Genomic DNA, 20,058 nt, shown 5'->3' with positions numbered 1-20,058 from the left:
CCTCTGCTGCCCCCTTCACCCACTCCTTCAGAATGCACACCCACCCAGGCTGGGGACAGAGGGACAGGAGTGGGAGGAGTCCGAGGGGCAGGGGAGGAGAGACAGCAGGAGAGCTGCGTTGCTGGAGCTGTCTTCTTATTCAGAATCCATTTGTTAGGCACCCCTTCCCATAGATGTAAGGCCCGCCCTGAGGAGATTTGCATATTCATTTTGTTTAACATGATTCATCATCATGCAAAGGAATGAATTTAGGGGCTGGGAGATGGAGCCCCATTTGTGAGCAATAGATCTGGGTACAAAGAGCTCAGGGCAGTGTTAGAGGCTTTTGCACACCCAGAGTGGTCCCCTTTGGGATGGAGGTGGGGGACATGTGATCCCCAGAGGGTTCCCTGGGAGTTTTATCTCTGCTAAGGGCAAAGCAGGGACCTAGCCTTTGGAACCTTCCCCTCCCCTTCCAGACCTTCCCACCATAAGTAACATCTGCAAAGCACTTTGCAGTTTACTGACCCTTGTCTATACACATTTCCACCTTAACCCTGACACAGCCCCATGAGGTAATAGCATTATGATAGAGCCAAAGATTTACTGAGCACCTATTATGCACTAAACACTTTACACGCTTTGTCTCCCATAAGCCTCACTATAACTCCATGAGGCAGGTTTTCTTTTTTGTTTTGTCGGATTTTTGTTTTTCGTTTTTTGAGAAAGGGTCTCACTCTGTGGCCCAGGCTGGAATGCAGCAGTGCAGTCACAGCTCACTGCAGCCTCAATGTCCTGGGCTCAAGCATTCTTCCCATCTTAGAGTCCCAAGTAGCTGGAACCACAGGTGCACACCACCACACTGGACTAATTTTTTTTTTTTTTTTTTTGGAGAGACGGTCTCACTATGTTGCCCAGGCTGGTCTCCAACTCCTGGGCTCTAGCAATCCTCCCACCTCAGCCTCCCAAAGTGCTAGTCTTTTTCTTATTTAAAAAAAATTCCAGGAGACTCCTTGCGTCTCTCAGTCACCACTTTTCAGAATCTACCAAGTCTCAAGGTTACTGTATGCCTCCAGCCCCTGCAACCCTGGGTTCAGAGACAGTGCCCTGGAACCGTGATGGCCCAGCTTCTGGACTGCAGGCTAGCTTTTTAGACAGGACTCTTCTTATAGATCACATCGTAGCATTCCCTGGATTTTTCTCTTGGAGTTTTCTGCCTCTGCAGAAAGTTGTGAGAATTTTTTTTTTTTTTTTTTTTTGGCCTTTGATTTTTCCAAATATGTTTCCATAGTTAACTCATTTTATCTCCACCCCAGCTCTCTATAGAAGATAGTATAGGGATTACTATACCCATTTCCTGGATGGAAACACTGAGGCATCAGATGTTTATGTTGACATCGCATAGCAACAGAGAAGGAAGTGGGAAGTTATTGGAGAGCAGCTGGACTGTGATCCAGAGTCTGGGACAGTTGTTTCTGGGACTTTCCTAATCAGGCCAGTGTGCATGGAGAGGAATACAGGCACCACACGGATCCTTCCTGGTCTCCAGAAGTTTGTTTCCAAGTCCCTACTTGAGGGCACGAGGGTATGAGGCTTCCAGCAGCCAATCAGACCAATCACTCTGGCCAGGGAGGGGTATAAGATTATGACTCAACATAGCTAAGAACTGGATTTCCCAACTCACACCTTTATTCTTGGTTTCCTCCCCTTTCATGGAGGAAGAGGAAGGGGGTGGTACCTGGTACATGCTGCCTGGTGTTAAAAGCAGATGTCCTGGGCGCTGGGGCCAGGGTGGGTACTAGGGCTGCACCGTCACCACGGCCCTTCCTGTTCCCTTTTTCTTTGCGCACAGCCCTTAGCCAACTGCTGGGAATGGAAATAGCATTCTTTATAATGTGAAATTATTTCTTCCTTAGTGTTTCAGCCTATAGTGTCACTGTTATGAACTTTGGTGCCACTTTGACTCTTGATCCTTTGCATGTGGGCCAGCCGTCCATCCCTGATGCATGGTACCCTCTGCTGCCACGTGCTCTCTCCCTCTGCTCCTGCTGGTCTGCAAGTGAGAGGGTGCAGGGGGAGCCTGGAGGAGGCAGGTGCAGGGACGGCCCTGGAATGTTGTCAGTGATGGCAGGTGGCACTGGGGGATCTCCAAATTCTACTGTCATTCATTCTACGGGAAGCTCACTCAGTTGGAGTCAAGGGTAAGGAAACTTGCCTTGGAGCTCCTTAGTCTCTGAATAGGAAGGAGCTGGGGCCATTTCATTCTTGGGTTTCACACTTGGCCTTGAAAGTCAAGCTCCTGAGAAGAAGGGAGAGAGGCCCCAGATGTCCCTCTGATGAGACTCCATCTAGCCCTGCATGTCCAGCATGTGTGCATGGGGTAAGGGAGAGGGTGTCTTGCCCCAGGCCCAGGCATGTGTGCTAGAAACCTGGGTGGAGCCAGCAGCCTCTTCTAAGAAGGGAGGGAGTGTCAGTCATTGGGTGGGGACGTCTGACCTCTGCTCTCTAGGGGAAATATCCAAAGGAAGACAGGTCGAAAAGACAGAGGCACCATGAGCACAGGCCTGGAAGGGGACCACACTTTGGGGCTGGCACGTAGAATAGCCGAACTGAAATCGAGGACCTCAGTGGAGCAGTAGTGAAAGAAGAGTTTAAAGAGAGAAAGTTTGTTGAGACTATCATGATGGTCAAGGCCTGGGAGACTTTATCTTGGAGCAGATGATGGTGATTTGGGGGAAAATGAGATGCTGGATGAGTGTTTTAAGGCAGGGACTTTCAGGATCCATTGCAGGGGGCAGAGTTGAAAGGGAGGAGGCAGCTGGGCACCATGGCTCACGCCTGTAATCCCAGCACTTTGGGAGGCCGAGGCGGGCATATTACTTGAGGTCAGGAGTTCAAGACCAGCCTGGCCAACATGGTAAAACCCTGTCTCTACTAAAAATACAAAAATTATCTGATCATGGTGACACAAGCCTGTAATCCCAGCTACTGGGGAGGCTGAGGCAGGAGAATTGCTTGAACCCGGGAGGCGGAGGTTCGTGCCATTGCAGTCCAGTCTGGGTGACAGAGCGAGACTCGGTCTCAAAAAAAAAAAAAAAAGAAAAGAAAAGAAAGGGAGGAGGCCACTCGGTGGTGCAGCCATAGGGAAAAACTGTTTTTAATTTTGATATTAACCTTTATCAAAGTAATATACGTGTGAATTTAAAAGTCAAATAATACAGCTCAGCTTATAATAAAAACAGCAGACCCTGATTCATTCTTTACCACTCCTGCTTCCCACCCTGAGAGAACCTCATTCAATTTCTGATATTTACTTTCTTATTTCTAAATCACATGCTTATACATTGTTTTAGTTTTGAATATTATCTATTGATTTCCACCTATGAAGGATGAGAATTTCACTTTTACACCATCTTCTACCTTATCTTTGCTATACACACACACTGGAGCATGCACCCTACTCTTAACATTCACTACACCCTACTCTTAACATACATACACCCTACACAAACATCCTACTCATAACTTTCACTATGTCCTACTCTTAACATATATACACCCTACATAAACACCCTTCTCTTAACATTCACTATCCATCCTCCAAACATAATTATATTTCTCTTTTTAGCTAAAACAGCATTTAGTGTACACAGTATTATGATTATGTGAATGTTATTCACAGCTGAGCCACATAAGATACTGTAATTATATTTCCTCTTTTATTTTCCCTAGAATTAATAATCACTTCTTTTTTTGTTTGTTTCTTAGTGTTCCTTAATGCTTGATGTAGGGAGCCTCTCAGCATATTCAAAGTATATTGAGTTTTTAAAATTTGATTTTCATTTTTCTTAACAACATTCTCCCTGGAGTGTCCACCCTCCTGTTTCAACCTGGACCAGCTGTGCTCTGACTTGTGTGGTGTTCTGGAGGCTTGATGTGGGGTGGGTATTGGGGAGGAAAAGAGGGTCACTCTGAGAAATCTGTTATCTTTCTCCTCTATTGGATCCCTTTTCATGAATGTCATATTTTCCTGTTTCTTGGTTTACAGTTTCTTGAAGAACACTCTTCAGTAATTTTCAGAAAAAAGTGTTCATGGGAATTTTTTTTCACTTCGTCTGAACAATGTGTTCATGCTATGCTTTTGTTTGTTGATAGTTTGGCTATGTATAGAATTCTGGAATGGAAATTCCAGAAAGTGTTCTTTATAATGTGAGCTTATTTTCTTCCTTAGTGTTTCAGCCTATAGTGTCACTGTTATGAACTTTGGTGCCACTTTGACTCTTGATCCTTTGTATATGACCTTTTGTTTTCTCTCTGAAAGTCTCAGGATTTTTTAAAAATAATCAATGTTTTTGAAACTTCATGGTTTTATGCCTCAGTATGAGTCTTTCTTCTGAACACATACTGGTCTCTTTCAATCTGGAAACATGTCCTTCAGATCTGGGAGATTTTCTTACGTTACTTTTGGATGATTTCTTCCTCTTCACTTACTCTGTTTTTGTTTTTGTTTTTTTAATTTTATTTATTTATTTATTTATTTATTTATTTATTTTTGAGACAGAGTCTCACTCTGTCACCCAGGCTGGTGTGTAATGATGTGGTCTTGGCTCACTGCAACGTCTGCATCCTGGGTTCAAGCGTTTCTCCTGCCTCAGCCTCCCGAGTAGCTGGGATTATGGGCACCCACTACCATGACCAGCTAATTTTTTGTATTTTTAGTAGAGACGGGGGTTTCGCCATGTTGGCCAGGCTGGTCTCGAACTCCTGACCTCAGGTGAGTCACCTGCCTTGGCCTCCCAAAGTGCTGGGATTACAGGCATGAGCCACCATGCCTGGCCTGTATTTTTTTTTCCTCTGGAATTCCTATTAGTTGGAATGTTGGATCTTCTGAACTGCTCCTCTAATTTTCTTACTTTTCTCTCCCATTTCATCCCTTTGAATTTGTTTCTACTTTTGGGGAAATTTCTTTATCTTCCAACTCTTCTCTTGAGTTTTTAAATTTCTACTGGGCCTTTTTTCTTCTTGGAATATTCTTTTTCCAAAGATATTGTATCTTGTCTCTCTGAGGATATTAAAGATGCTTATTGTTGTTGTTCCTTTTTACTGTTTTTTCCCACTCTGTCTTTCACGTTAGAGGCTCTTCTCAAATGTTTAGTGATCCTTAGTTGTCTCTTCATATATACAAGTGAGTTCACGTGTAGCTGCCTGGAAGCTTGCTGTGTATGTGTGGAGCAGGGCATGGTTGGGACTGCTTGTTAGCCAGTGGCTCCATTATGGGATGATTGGAGGAGGACCTGGCTGTTCTTTTGAGGGATCTGCAACATGTCAATGTTCGTGTTTTCTTTTGCACCAGTTTTCCTTTTTACTGCCTGGAGCCTTCAGGAGGCTGAATGGCTAAAGAGACCTGACGAGGGATGGGATTGGTGGGGAAGGTACAGATTTCCTCCTAACCTCCCTGTTTTCAGTGCCTGGTTCAGCTTCCATCCATAAGTCCAGAGCCCAACTAACTCAGACCCTCTAGAAAGTAAATGTCACATTTTCTGCAAGAGTTGGGGAAGGGATCTGGGAGTCTAACCACTCTTTTTAAACCTGTTCAGCCCCACCCCATTCCCTCCCACTCATCATCACCTGGTGTCTCCGGGTCCTGAGCTTTTCCAGTGTTCTGAGACGCAGGCCTGAGCTTCAGCTCACCCGTCTCCTAAGGCAGTTATAACTGGCCCGTCTGTTTCCAGTTTCCAGAATTTTGTTGACATCTCTCATCTGCTGTTGTCACCTCTCCTGTTCTTTTTGCCCTTGTGGATGTATGCATTTTTAATTCCTTTATTGTCATTTTGGTGAGGGGCTGGGACAAAAACAGAAATAAATGGATGTGTTCAATCTGCCATGTTTACCACAAAATCCTGATTCTTTTAAAACATTTATTGAATGCCTTCTATGCACAAGTGACAGTGCCAGGACTAAAGAGGTGTCCAAGGCAAATAGCAAAAAGGAAGAGGAGGGTGAAGAGTGGGAACTGGGAAAGAGGGGGAGGTCTCGTATGGCTGCAGCAGGTCAGGAGGGCCATTCGGTAAGCACTTTGATGAGTGTCTTCCAGGGATTCCAAAAAGCCAGTACACAGCTGGAAGCTGCGAAGGAGGGACTCTGAGGAGGGACTTGGAGATGGGAGGGTGCTGAACTGGCTCTGGAGGAGACCAGAATAGCTGGGGAGACCAGCCTAGGCCCAGAGAGATGTCCTCAAGCCATGTCAGGGTGTGAGCGACTTAGGGCCCAGCCCACAGAGCTGGCAGCCCACCCCGGCTTTCAGAGCATACCTGGCACTTTTTAGATCCAGTACATTTCACCCAAGAGAGCAGATACTGGTAGAAAGAAGAGATGTCGTCAAATTATCGCTCCCTGATTCCTCCAGAAAGAGATGCTGGAGTACAGGTACACATGGGTTTATGCACACACGTGCCCCTCCCTGACCAGAATGGGGCTCCCTGAGATATGTGTTGATGCCCTGTGGGCACTTGCCCCTCCTGCTTCTCTCCCCTGTACTGTGCTCTGTGTGGACCTTGTCCTCCTGCGCTCAATGCCTTCTTGCCTATTTGAGAAAGAAACGTAGCCCACCTCTCCCATAGACCCCATTTCTCCTCCATCACTGCTCCCCCATAAGCTGGAATGCCACAAACCCCCACATTTGGAAGTGACATCCTCCCAAAGCATCCCAGTAGGAGAGGCGCCTGCTTTAGCGTCCAACAGAAACCGAAGTGCAGGTGTTTCTCCTCTGCTCCAGGAGCCCATGTTCAGAAAGTTCCTTGCCTCTGACTTGAATTCTTCTTGTTCCAATGGGAGCCCATTTTTTTATTCTCAGTGAAAGTGTGCAATTTTGAAGTACCCTCCTTCCTTCCGAAGCTCTTTTTTGGCTAAAGCTCCCCACCAATCCTCTGTTCTCTTACCTAGAGGCCTCTTCAGCTGCCACCCTCATCCCCAGCCCTTCCAGACCAGGAAGTCCCACTTGAGGAGGGGCCCTGAGCCCACTCTCCACCCTTATCTCTGGAATCCTGAGGTCTGGGCACAGAAAGGTGACCCGACTTTGAATCCTGATTCCACCACTTACAATCTGTGTGACCTTGGACAAGTGGCTTCATTTCTCTGACCTTCCATTTTCCCCATCTGGGAAAAGGAAGCAGGGAGCGGAGGTGTGTAAAAATGCAACTGAGGGCAGAGGACGGGAGGGTGGAATCCCACTAGCCCCTCTCCCCTCCCCACCCCAGCCCCAGCAGACAGCTGCCCAGCCTCTGAGCAGCACAGGAGGCTGTTACCAGCTCTGGTCTACCGAGAAGCCTGCACCTTGTCAGGACTCCATCTGTCAGGAATTTATTACTAATGCATTTTATAACAGGCTCTGTAATAAGATATTAAAGACCGTAGCAGCATCTAGCAAGCATTCCATAAATATTAATAACGCCTTTAGAGATGGCACCTATGGTGGAAATGGTAGGGCTTTTTGCCAAAGTTTGGTCAAGGGTACAGCATAAATCTTAAAGGGGGTGAAGGGAGCAGATGCGCCCCAAAGGTGAGAGGGTGTGGCATCCTTCTTTTCTCTCTCTCTCCTATCTTTCTTTCTCTTGCTGCTTAATTTTTGTACATCTTTTCCTCTGTTCATAAGTTTTCCTCTAGAATGTCTCTTTTTTTTCCTGTTTCAGTTAGTTCCTTTCTCCCCAAGTTTCCTTTCCTCCCTTTTCTCTTGCAAATTATCTTTCCACTTTATCCCGTTTTCACTCTGGCCCTCAGTCCTGCCCCTCTCACTGTTCTCACCGCATTTTCCTCTGTGTTCCTGTGCTCTTCCTTCTCCTTGCCCCTGCTCCCTGCCTCCCTTTCTTTAGTGCTCTCTCTGTCTGGTTCCTCCTTCCTGCCTCTCTGCCCGTCTCCCTCTGGCCTTTTCTCCCTCGCTGCACACCCTCCCTCACCCTGTTGCAGTGAGCACCCGAGCCACCTCTGGAGAGGCCTGGAGTGTAATGTAACTCACACTGCATGTGAGAAGTGAGCTATTTATCATTATTATTAACGAACAAGATCCTTTGCACGGCAGAACTTTCGCAGAGTCTATTCCCTTGTCACCCCAGGAGTAGCAAAAAGATTTATTTGTCTCTGAATTGCACAGGGTGGCCCATTTACAGCAGGTCCATCAGAAGTGATATGGAGCTTAAATGGGAACTGGAAGAGGCAAGACCTGCCCTGCCTGTGACCTGCATGGCGTGGGTCACTTGGCGAGAGAGAAAACCTGGCAGGTGCAAGAATTTTGAAGGGGATAATGCCTAGACATGCTCCCTGGTCCCCTGAAGGCATGGGTGTACATTTGGGGAGACTTCCATTGAAATGGCCCAGAAAACGTAAGGGAGTAGGTGGGACTGGGCAGGGGGGTACCATGAGGGAGAGGAGGAGGGAAGCAGGGATGGGGCAGAGAAGTGGGTCAAGAGGCCTCCCTCAGAAGCAGAAGTGATCATGTCCCATGGGGTCTTTCTTCCAAAGACCACGGCTGCTCCCTTCCAGCAAGAAGGTGGACCCAGGGCCAGTGTCCACAATGGAGGTGTGGGGAGAAGCTGCCCTGGAAAGGAGGGGCCCAACACCCAGCTGAAACAGGCCTCTTGGTGCTGCTTCTACAACTCCAGCCCGTGCAGCCCCAACCCCAGACACCCCGAGCCCCACCCCAGACACCCCGAGCCCCACCCCCAGACACCAGAGCGACACCTTCCACTCATTCTCCTTGTCCTCAGATGGCAAAGTCTGGCCCTGCTGAGCCTCTCTCTTCAAAGCCTGTCCTGGCTGACTGTGTGAAGTCCATATCAAGCCATCCCTTGCCCATCCGGCCACCTCCCCACGTGCATGCTGATGATTGCCTGCAACCTGGATTTGCACGTTAATAGGAGTGTCTGGAGACAGTTAAAAAGAAGAGGGAGCCAGCATTTACCCAGGCTCCTTGATTCTTCTCCCCATTGTAACCTCCAGCCTCAGGTGGCAGGCACTGTGCCCTCATTAGCAGTCCAGGAGTGGTGGCCTGGCACTTTGCTTGCTGTGGGCGCTAAAGAGGTAGAGTCCCATCAGCAGAGGGTCTGGGTGAGCCTGGGGCAGAGCCATGGAAATGAGGAGGCCCTGCCCGTGGCTGGGCATGTTCTGGGGGCAGGAGCAAGGAGCTGAGACCCAGCGTGAGCAAGTGGAGTGCCCATAGAAAGGACGGCACAGGCGGGTCCCAGCACCGCAGTCATGGGCAGGAGACAGTCAGCGGGGCCTGGGATGGCCAGGGTGGGAGGCTTTTGGAGGCCCTCATCTCCATTTTTTCTCGTGTACTGTGCTTTGCTCTGCTCACTGCAGGTGGGCTTCCTCTGACTGCCCGTGGCATCTCTGCCACCCTGTAACTGTGGCTTTTGTGTGGCTTTTGGCCTGTCATGGTGCCCACTCCAGCCAGATAACAAGATCTTTCTTTCAGATTCTTAGAGAAAATTGATTTAATTTCTCAGGCCCCACGTGATTGGCATGGCCTGGGTCTGAAGTCACTTGGAACAAACATGAGTGCCTAGACCCATCACCTAGAGCAGAGCTGTGGTCATGAGGAGCAGCTGTTCTTGGAAGGAGGGTGAGCGGGGAGGCAGCGGTTGGCATCTCTTTGGGTGGGGTGGAAAGAGCACTCTGTATGAGTCAAGGCACCCGATTTCCACTCTTGGACTCTGCCATGATCCACTTATGAGGCCTGGAGCAAGGCAAGTCCCCTCTCTGGGCTCATTTTCACATCTGTAGTCCACCCTAGGAAATGGGGAGGCTGGACTGGATGACCCCAAGGTTTCTTCCAGCTCCTGCATTCCAGCCATCCAGGGTGGTGTATGGTCAGGACTGCTTCCTCATTTAGGAGCCTCCCAGGCCCCCAGGTGCCCCCCTCACCCCTGCCTCAGATCCCACCCCTCCCCTCACAGGCTCTCAGGCCCATTGTGGAAGGTCTTCTGGGGCTCTTCCGTCCTCATCTTGTCTTCAGCAGCCAGGATCCAATCAGCAGAGATGTTCTCTTTCTGAATTTTAAGGTGCCCATTTGTCCCAAGTTCATGGTGAAGAGATTCATTAACTGTTTACACTATTTCTAATACTTCCCCCTTTATGTGGGGCTCATCTCACCCTGCCTGTAATGATATTTTATTACTACAGTAATAAGTGCAATAACCATTTATCAAGTATTGCTCAATGTTGCTGTGTGTCTGGCCCAAGGAGACTCTCTTTTTTTCATGTCTTATCTCTTATAATACTTTTTTTTCCTTTTTTCTTTTTCTTTTTTTTTTTTTTTTTTTTTTTTGAGATGGAGTCTTGCTCTGTCACCCAGGCTGGAGTGCAGTAGCATGATCTTGGCTCACTGCAACCTCCACCTCCTGGGTTCAAGCCGTTCTCCTGCCTCAGCCTCCCCAGTAGCTGGGATTACAGGCGCGCACCACCATGCCCAGCTAATTTTTGTATTTTTAGCAGAGACGGGGTTTCACCATGTTGGCCAGCCTGGTCTCGAACTCCTGGGTAGGAGCTGCTAATAACTCCATTTTACAGACGAGGAAACTGAGGCCAAAAAGAGGTTTAACAATGAGATGTCTGCAATCTCCCAGGGGAAAGTTCCAGACTCAAAGTTAGGGAGTCTAACTCAGAATTCATGCTCTGAGCCACCAAGTGTTACTCCCTGTAGCCTACCTGGAAACCCAGATGCACCTGGCCCCATAAAGCAAATCTGCTTGCATTGAGTCTGCAGATCTGCGTGCACGTCCGTGCATTTCCATGGAACAGCAGCTGGGTGCTCGGACAAGCCCCCAATGTATGTTCTGATGAGCGCCCCTCCTTCCCCGCATCTAATTCCCTGATAGAGCATGGTGCCCAGGACCTGAAATGCAGGAAGTCAGCATTCTTTTCTCTCCAACAGTTTGTCCCTTCTAAGTATATGAATGGCTCCTTGCCAGGCCCATTTAAAACCTTCTCTAAGTTATGCAGAAATTAAATGGGTTTTCACCATAGGGCATGAAACATAATCCAAGAAGGTCAGACGTGGAGACCATCACTTCTTTTTCCCGTTTTCCACCATTTCCTGAATCTTGCTCTTAAATCCTCTGATCAGATGCAGAAGGATCAGAGAGGCTTCCCCTCAGGACCATGCGGTATGGACAGTCAAATGTCCTCGCCTCCCTGAGGCAGGGAGCTGGAGAGCTGACATCTCACGGGAGCTGTCCCTCTGCTCTGGGCGCCAGCTTCATACAGAGTGGTTTAAGTAGACTGGCCGAGTGCTCTGAAGTGAGGGCTGGCCACCCTGTTTTCTGTTGTTGTTGTTGTTGTTGTTGTTAAATAATTGGTAGAATTCACCAGTGAAGCTGTTGAGTCCTGTACTTTTCTTTGTTGGAAGATTTTTGATTACTGAATCAAATAAACATAAAAGCATAACGCTGAATTAAAAAGCAAGCTTCAGAGTGATCTATTGTATATGAAAACCATTTATTTACAAATACCCACAAAACAGTATCTTATATTATTCATGGCTAGATATAAATACATATGAAGTACAAAAGCAGACTTTCACACAGGGGGCTGGCAGCTCTGAAATCAGAATGTGGCCCTCCTTTCTTGTGGCAGGAACCATGGGCCCCCATGAAGTGTTTCGTTCTGGATTCACGGGGCTGGCTCTGGCACTTCTGTGTGATCTAGAGAGAGGGCAGGACAGAGAACTGTGGGTTAGCTGAGAACCTCAGAAAGATCTCCTTAAGGTTGGGGAGGGGTGGTGGACATAAGGGATGCTAAGGTACCCAGGGCTTAGCAATAGGGGAAAGTTCTACCCCTAGGGCTGAAGGGAAAGGAGAGGAAAATAGCATTATCAGAGCCCACTGAGAGTTGGGGCCAGGGAGGAGAGCCTGCTGGGGTAGAGCTGGAGGGGGTAGAGGAAGTAAGACCCCAAACTCTTTCTCTTCCTGCTCTGGGAGCTCCTACCAGAACTTCCCATTGGCGGAATCCAACTGGAAGCCAGCCAGCAAGAGAGCCTGGAGATGCAATCCATTGAGAGCCCGGGGATTGGGGAAAGGCAGAACTGGGTGGATCATGGGGCCAGGCGAGTGGGTAGACAGGGAATGCCCTGGATGATACTGTTAATATCAGTGCTTCTTGACACCTCCCTGCCCCACTCTTGAAGGTGCCCTTGTCTGTGCCCCTCTAGGTTTCCAGAAATTAAAATCGCAACTACTGTCTTCTCAGCACTTATGTGCTGGAATGTTTACACTCATGAGCTTACGTATACTTCACACTAACTCTATGAGATGTGATTAGCTTCAGTGTACAGTGAAGGGATTAAGCATCAGAGAGATTGTGTAATTAACCCAAAGACACACAGCAAGGCTGGGATTCCAACAAATGGTCTGTCCATCCCTGAAACTCTGGCACTTGTCTGCTTTGCCCCCTTGCAGACTTGATTCTGTTTTGGAGGGAATGAGCATCTTCCAAGCAGCTGAATTAGGATGGGCAAACCTAGCAAAGGAAAAGCACATTCAGACAGCCCGAGGTGTGAGGGAGCCTGCTAGGTTCAAGAAGTACAAATAGCTCCATGCTTCCAGGAAATAAAATGTGAAGGGGGAGACAGGAATGGACCACAAGGGCCTGTGTTCTATGCAAAGGGCACTGGGGAGTCATGGATGGTGAGGAGGAGAGGGGCGCCCTGCATCTGCCTCCTGTCCCCAGTGGACAGAGTGGTTGGAACAGGCAGGACATGAGCCTGCCCATTCAGGTTGACACTTGTCTGCTGATGGGGGCAAATCCACAAACCCAGGAAGAACCCTCAGCAGCCCCATGGCATTGTTCTCTGGAGGCCCTTTCCAGCCTGACCAGGGGCCCCGTAAAGAGCACCCCTGTGTTAAGTGCATGGTCTGTCTGTGAAGGGCTGCCAGGAGGGAGGCTTGAGGCTGGTCCCCAAAAAGGAAGCCTGCAGCTTGGGCAACCAAGGAGCATTTGACAGAGGAAGCGAAACCACCAAGAAACAGGTTTGGGGACCGTAAGACCCCTCATCCAGAACTCTAGGTTAAGCAAATCATCTTTGGAAGTGGTGCTCTTTACAGCCACCAGGAGGCCATCAAAAAATGAAGAACAAGAACAAAAAAGATACTGCATTTTAAATTTTGGGGCCCCTCCTAGAATGAAAATGACAAGGCCTCGGGTCTGGTTGGCTGAGGGATGTAGAGAACGGGCTTTGGGGGACTCAGCCCTGATGGTGCAGCTGCTCCGCGCTGGCTCACCCTTGTACTTGCTTTGCTCTCATCCCCAGAATACACCAGTGGGGACGCCCATCTTCATCGTGAATGCCACAGACCCCGACTTGGGGGCAGGCGGCAGCGTCCTCTACTCCTTCCAGCCCCCCTCCCAATTCTTCGCCATTGACAGCGCCCGCGGTATCGTCACAGTGATCCAGGAGCTAGACTACGAGACCACACAGGCCTACCAGCTCACGGTCAACGCCACAGTGAGTCTCCACGCTGGGGCCCCGGCCGTCCCAGCTGCCTCTTCCCACCCTGGAAGAGAGTGATGGGGCATTCCAATGGGACATTGACCCAGTGGCACACACTCGAGGATCTATAATAATTATAGTGGCAACAGTCATGATAGAAATGAGGCTGGCATTACTGAGGCTTTGTGCTGTGTCCCTGGCACCGTGCTGAGCACTTGAAGAGACTTTAAACCTCAAGCAGCCCTATGTCATAAGTATTGTTAAGATGCCCATTTTGCAGATGAGAAAACTGAGGCACAGGAGCAATTCAGTGACTTTCCATGGTCACCCAGGAGCCTGACTCCATAGCCTGCTCGGGTAACCTCCTTGAGACATTCTTAGTGCAGAGCACCTCTTGCTCTCTGGGACACAGGACAGAGGTGTTCATCCAGCTGTGTCCTGACACCATCCAACATGCAGGGCCCAAGGGAGTTCAGGCATCCTGGCTCTACTCCGCAGAGTGGTGACATTCCACATCATCCCTCTGTGCCAAGCACATTGCTGGCCTCTGGGAATTCCAAGACAAGTGAGTCAAGGGCAGAAGGCAGGAGAGGGTAATTATCCCAGCTGATGGCTGACTCTGTTGAGAGTCACACGGCCCATGAGTAGCAGTGGAGCAAGAACCCAAACCAGGTTGTCCACCTCTCTGTCCAGTACCCTGACCACCATTCCCCATGGCTAGACATCTCCAGGTCTCAAGAACATCGCAGCATGCCCTTTGTGCCAGCTGTTTGGGAGATCCTGGGGAACAGGCAAGCCACACTCTAAATAGGGTCCTCCCCCTACCCGCCCCCTCTCCCTGCTCCCAGCTGCTGCCTCAGGGCATAGCTGGAGCCATCAGCTGGCAGCAGGGCCATAAGCTGGCCTGTTGTCCCTTAGATTCTGTTGACAAAGCTTATGCCAAGAGCAAAAAAACACGAGAGTCCCTCTCGACCCTCCAGGTCCCATCTGCCTGACGCTCAGCATCCACTCCTGACCCACATAGCTGTCGAGGGGGCTGCCGGCAGCGCTGGGGGCTCTCCTTGGCAGGTCACAGGCTCTAGATCCAAGGCTGTGGATCTGGACTGGGTCGAGAATCCAGTTTTGAAAGATGAGGTGCCCCCAGACTTGGCCAAGATGCAGAGAGAGGCCTCAAGACCCAGGAAATGCGAACTTCTTGTTTGCCCCTGGCCCAGTGGCTGTGGGGAGGTCACTGCAGGTGACACTCACATTCTTTCCTTCTCCCCTGGTTAAGTGTTAGTTGCCTGGGAGGAGCTGTGTGCTGCTGTTTGTAAAACTGACCTCGGAGGTCAAGGGGACGTGCAAGCCCAGGATTTGCTTTTTGTGCAGATTCGCCTGCACCTTCCATGCAGCCCGGCACCCACACATGTGCTGCCCCTCCACCACACTGTTTGCACACACCAGGGCCCAGAAACACGCAGATGCTTGCCCGCTGTGGGATAATTTCCATCCACCATAAAAATGGCTTTGGACCGTGGGGAATAGACGAGAGCTGGGCACAGGCAAGAATCTGAGTGGCGGGGCCTATCAAGAGGCCTAGGCTCAAGCTGGGATGATGAATACAGTTAAATTGCTGTTACTCTCCCAGTGATCAGGCTTGGAAGCAGCAGAACAGGAGGGGCCCTAGAAGTCCCTCTCTAGATGGCTTCCCCCTTGCTTCTGGAGGAGCTGACACGGAGTCCTTCTCGGGGCTGGTGCTGTGCCCTTGGCTGCTGAGCACTTCCCCAAGAAAGGAGATTCTCGGCCTGGCATTGCAGGCAACAGTGTGAGTTCCCAGCTACCACTGAGCTGGTACCAGGATGGGGAAATTGAGGCATCCTCTGGGAACAAGCTGCTGAGGGCCATGGGCCCCAGAGTTACAGCTGGCAGCCTGGCAGGATCCCTCCCCTTTCCCCACCACAGAGTCCAGAGTGGGCTGGGCAGGGCCATTTGTGGCATGAACAGGACTGCAGCCACAGGTATGGGACAGAGAGGGCGTGTGCCAGGCTAGACAAAAGCCAGCTGCCTGCAAAAGCCTGGTTATGGCAAATCAGAGCCACTGGCATCCCCGGTCCAAGAGGTCAGGGGACTTGTTTTGAGCTTCCCCACTCTAGCCCTGGGTGCCTGGTGGTCATTCAGGTCCCTGGCTGGGAGCTCTCCCCATGGGCAATGCCCAAGCCTGCGGTGTGGGCCCCAGTCCTGGAGCCTGGGAGACTGCCTACCGAGAGCCTCTCTGCTCACCTCCTGCTTCCAGACCTTCCTCTCCCTTGCAGCACCCACTCCCATCCCTGAAGGCCCTCCCACCCCTCATTGGCTGTCCCTGAGGATTCCTAAAGACAACCAGCCCTCCCTTCTCCTAGGCACTGCAGCTCCATCTCTGCAGGCCAGGAGGAGGCACCAGGCTTCTTGGAATTCCAGGAATGCCTTGCATCATTCAAGTCATCCCAGACAAACCAAGGGAGATCTAACCTGGGGACAGTCGCTCCTCAAATCTTAGCTCAGAGAATGTTCGAGCCCGAGGGGCCTTAGAAGTCATTCACTTGAGCCCCTTCATCTCGCAGAAAAGGACATCAGATTCCCAGGGGGAAAAAGAACTCATTGGAGGTTACTCAGCAAATTAAGAGACCAAACTGATGTTAGAGCCCCAAGGCAAAACTGTTAGTGGCAAATTTTTATGTGAAAGGATCTGAGTTTGAGTTCTGGCTACACACTTAGAAGTTGTGTGACTGTGGGCAAGTTACTCAGCCTCTCTGAGTCTCTGTTAACTCATCTGAATAACGGGCCCATCATAACTACAGATGCGAGTGAAGTGCCTGGTAGAGTGGCTGCCACATCATCTGTACAAAGCACTGCAGTTACTATTATTGCTGGCTATTGTTATTCAGTTGCAGCAGGCTACTTAAACAATAGAAGACAGATTTGGAGTTTTCTTTCTTGCCAAGCATTAAAAAAAATTTTTTTTGAGATGGGGGTCTCGCTATGTTGTCCAGGCTGGAGTGCAGTGGCTATTCACAGGTGCAATCTTGGTGCACAACAGCCTCGAACTCCTGGGCTCAAATGATTGCCCCACCTCAGCCTCCTGAGCAGCTGGGACTACAGATGCATTGGTGAGGTTTTATACAATGAAATTCCCAACTGACGGTTTAAATATTGCTTACCTGGCTGCAGGGAGATGGCCTGTGTGACCTCTCAGGAGTCTTTCTCGGAGTCCCCTAAATGTCACAGACCCTGGAGCTCCCCCTGCTGGTTGGATTGGGAAAAGTCACTGAACCCGTAAATCCCCAGCCCAAAGCAAGGGACTCATGAATGCAGGGACGGAGGTGCCAGAGTAATCCCCTCTGTGGCCTTTCTTCCAAGGAGTCCCCATCTTTGTTAATCCCCTGCTGCCCCGGGATGAGTGGGGGCAGGAAGTGGGCACAGAGAGGGGTGGTGGCCTCCAGCTGAACTCAGCAAAGGAGCTGAGGGCAGCACCGTATCTACTCCAAGCTGGTCATCCCACCACCAGATGTCCAAGGAAGTCAGGCCTGGGCTGCTAGGGACTGGAGGTCTAGCTGTACCCCAGCCCTGCTTTGTAACACTGGATAAGCTGCCTTCGTCTGGACCTTGGGGATGCTGTTTGTGTTTTCCTGTACAGCTCAGAAATCACCAGGGCTTCTTAGAATTCTTAAGCTTCCTTTTACTAAGCCCTTCCCTGCTGGAGTGCAAGAGCATGGGTGTGTGTGTGCGTGTGCATGTGTTTGCACTTATGTGCTGCACGGTGCAGGTCTGTGTGTATGTGTACATATGTGTGTGAGTGTCCCCACCATCACTCAACCTAAGGCTGTGTGTTCTCTCCGCTCTCTAAGGATCAAGACAAGACCAGGCCTCTGTCCACCCTGGCCAACTTGGCCATCATCATCACAGACGTCCAGGACATGGACCCCATCTTCATCAACCTGCCTTACAGCACCAACATCTATGAGCATTCTCCTCCGGTAAGACTGCTGGCCCTTCCTTCTCAGAAGTCCCTTCTCAGAGGGACTTCCTTCTGAGCTCCTGTTAGGGATGGGCCCTGTTAGTGGGCTGGGCTCCTCCTTGGCTCCTCCGCTGTCCCTGTGCGTGGCAGTGATGAGTGTTCTGGCACAGTGAAACCCCAGCCACTCTTCATACCACGCCCATCTCCTCACCCTCTCACTCTACCCCAGGAGCTCTGTGTGGCAAAGAACAAAGGCTTCCAGGGCAAGTAATGGGGAGCCATTCAGACAGACTTACATGGAGGGATGGGGATCCTGTGCAAAATTCAGCCTGCGCTGGAGAATGGATCTGGACTCAGTCTGGCTGCACAGAACATCAGTCTGGCTCAGCTGTGGCTGTGTCCCTGCCGTGTCAGTCTGTCCCTCTCTGCTGATGAGCACTGCCAGAGAGGGTGGCAGCTGCCCTTCTTCAAGTGCCCTCTTGGCCCCAGCTCTTCCCTGCGAGTTTGCAGCTCCTTCTGCCCTCCCTAATGCCCAGTCTTTGGATTTCTTAAGTCCAGGTTTCCAAGAAAGGCTCCTGATTTTTCTGGTGTGTTTCAAGGTCATAGGTCACCAGCCTGTAGATTGGCTACCCATGGGTGTCTTAGAGGACAAAACATGCCTTGGCCCACTCTGCAAGGCTGTGGATGGAGCAGCTTTGCTCAGCTGTGGGCCAGACGGGCAACGGCAGCCATCTCTAGCCTCATAACCATTCGTGCGTCTGTGCAAACTTGAATGCAACACCGGCTGTGGGTGGAAAAATTAGAAAAATATGCCTCCCCTAGGCAGTCACAATCCCTGGTCATCAGCTTAGGGAACAGCGTTTGGGCAAAGAAAAATGAGCCCCTTCTTTTGAGGGAACTCAGTATGCTTAGAGGAAGGCAGCTTTGGGAGCAAACTGGGGCACCCACCTGAGGCTCGTGAGTGTTCAGGGCCCCACCCGCACCCCTGCACAGGCTCACAGAATTGAGTGTGACAGGCGAGCTTCCCTTGACTGGGGTGCAGGCTGTGCTCCTGGGCCTGACCCCTCATTTGGAGACCATGGCTGCCCTGGCCACTGGCCTCCCTTCACGGCATGAGGCCCCAGTCTCCTGGTGTGTGGGGCTGGCATTCGGCCACTTCCTTCTTGGGACACGTGTGGAGGGTGGCTCTAAGAAGCAGGATCATTTCCGGCCTGCTACTGTTGAGTGTTTGAAGCTGCTTTGAGGGTAGAGGGGGGCAGATCAATGCCCCCAATTCCCCAGCCTTCTCTTTCTTAGCATTCTGTGGGCAGTGGGAGCCCCTGCTTTTGAGACTGAAGGCTGTCTCTTCTCGGCACAGCCCAGCCCAGCCCATTTCCCATGACTTTCCTAGCCCCCTTTCTCTCTGCCCCTAGCCCAACTTTGCCAGGCCGATACCTTCTCAGCATCAGGTCAGCCATGACGTGCTGTTTTCAGATGAGGCAGGACCCACAATCTGCCCATGGCCCCTGGACATCTCCTGAGTGCTCAGCACTCTTGAACAATTTGCCCCACCTCTGCTCCCCTGAAGGACTGGAAGCGTGCAGTTCAGCAGGGACAGGGTCTGCTGTGGGCATAGCACACAGTGTGTGCTCAGGAGATGGTAATGGAATGGACAAATGAACAGGCACCCTCACCCTGGGCAGACCAGCGTACTCACCATCCTGCACCCTCTCCACCCCTGTGCCTGCTCTTGTCGCCAGCACAAAGTCCACCCACCCATTTGTTCCCAGCTCACTCTCTACCTTTCTTATAATTTTTTCCCTGGCTTCTTTCCTACCTGTCCCAGAGATAGCAATTCCTCTCCCTCAACCCTGGTAGAATTAACTCTCTCTATGCTGCATAATTTTCTGCTTAATTATAGTCTCGCCTGTAATGTTACCTATGTATGTGGGTTACTTCTGAGCCCCCAGTAATCAAGGTACTCGAGTCTCTGGGACATGATCTCAGCCTTCCTTTGGGTCTCCAGGGCATCATGCCCAGAGCTAAGTGCAGAGAAGATGCCCAAGGCCAACTAGATTGAAGTACAGAACATGGCGGTGGCCGGGCAGCCAGAAGAGCTCAGAGGAGTCCTGCACTGCCGTACTCACTTTGGCTGAATCACACGGCCTCCTGACCAGCTCCTCACTGGGAAAGGGGGATAATTGTGCCTGCAGTAGTGCCTCCCTCTCCTTAGGGTTTTAATGGTTGGAGATAATGCACATAAAACACACAGCAAGTGCTGCCAATTAGTTGACATTAAACCACGCTGGGCAGTAGTCTGGTCAGTCAATTACAGTAGCTAGGCTGGGTTGGGGCTCCCAGCTTCAGCTTCCTTTCAGAGTCGTTGTAGTTGGCAAGAGGTGTGTTCTTGGTGTGAGCGTCCCCTGAGACCCCTAGGTTGTCTTTTTCTAGTATCTTTTTTAGTATTTTGTGCAATGCTAAGTTTGCATGCTTTTATTTCAGATCTCTGCAGATTTCTGAGCTGTCCATCCATTCAGTCTACACTTTATCCTTTTATGCACCCATCAGACATTGATGCGGCTGGTCCCATGTGCAGGCCCCATGCTAAGCCATGCCCTCTGCTCTACAGGTGATCCCACAGGCCCCT

The 20,058-nt window shown here is 50.4% G+C and overlaps 1 protein-coding gene across 3 annotated transcripts in view; it reads left to right on the top strand.

Annotated features, from left to right (window-relative positions):
- The window catches only part of LOC129006860 (cadherin-23-like), a 335,691-nt gene that overhangs the window by 157,638 nt on the left and 157,995 nt on the right, over positions 1-20,058 (top strand). For all 3 annotated transcript variants that reach the window (XM_054437076.2, XM_054437077.1, XM_054437078.2), the window contains exons 7-8: positions 13,280-13,474; positions 17,323-17,451. In XM_054437076.2, the coding sequence (XP_054293051.1) occupies positions 13,280-13,474; positions 17,323-17,451 (324 nt within the window). The remainder of the gene's footprint in view (positions 1-13,279; positions 13,475-17,322; positions 17,452-20,058) is intronic.

Source organism: Pongo pygmaeus, chromosome 8 (genome assembly GCF_028885625.2).
Source record: "Pongo pygmaeus isolate AG05252 chromosome 8, NHGRI_mPonPyg2-v2.0_pri, whole genome shotgun sequence".
NCBI classification, from domain to species: domain Eukaryota; kingdom Metazoa; phylum Chordata; class Mammalia; order Primates; family Hominidae; genus Pongo; species Pongo pygmaeus.
The sequence above is the reverse complement of the archived record's forward strand: the minus strand, read 5'-3'. Positions and strand labels throughout refer to the sequence as shown.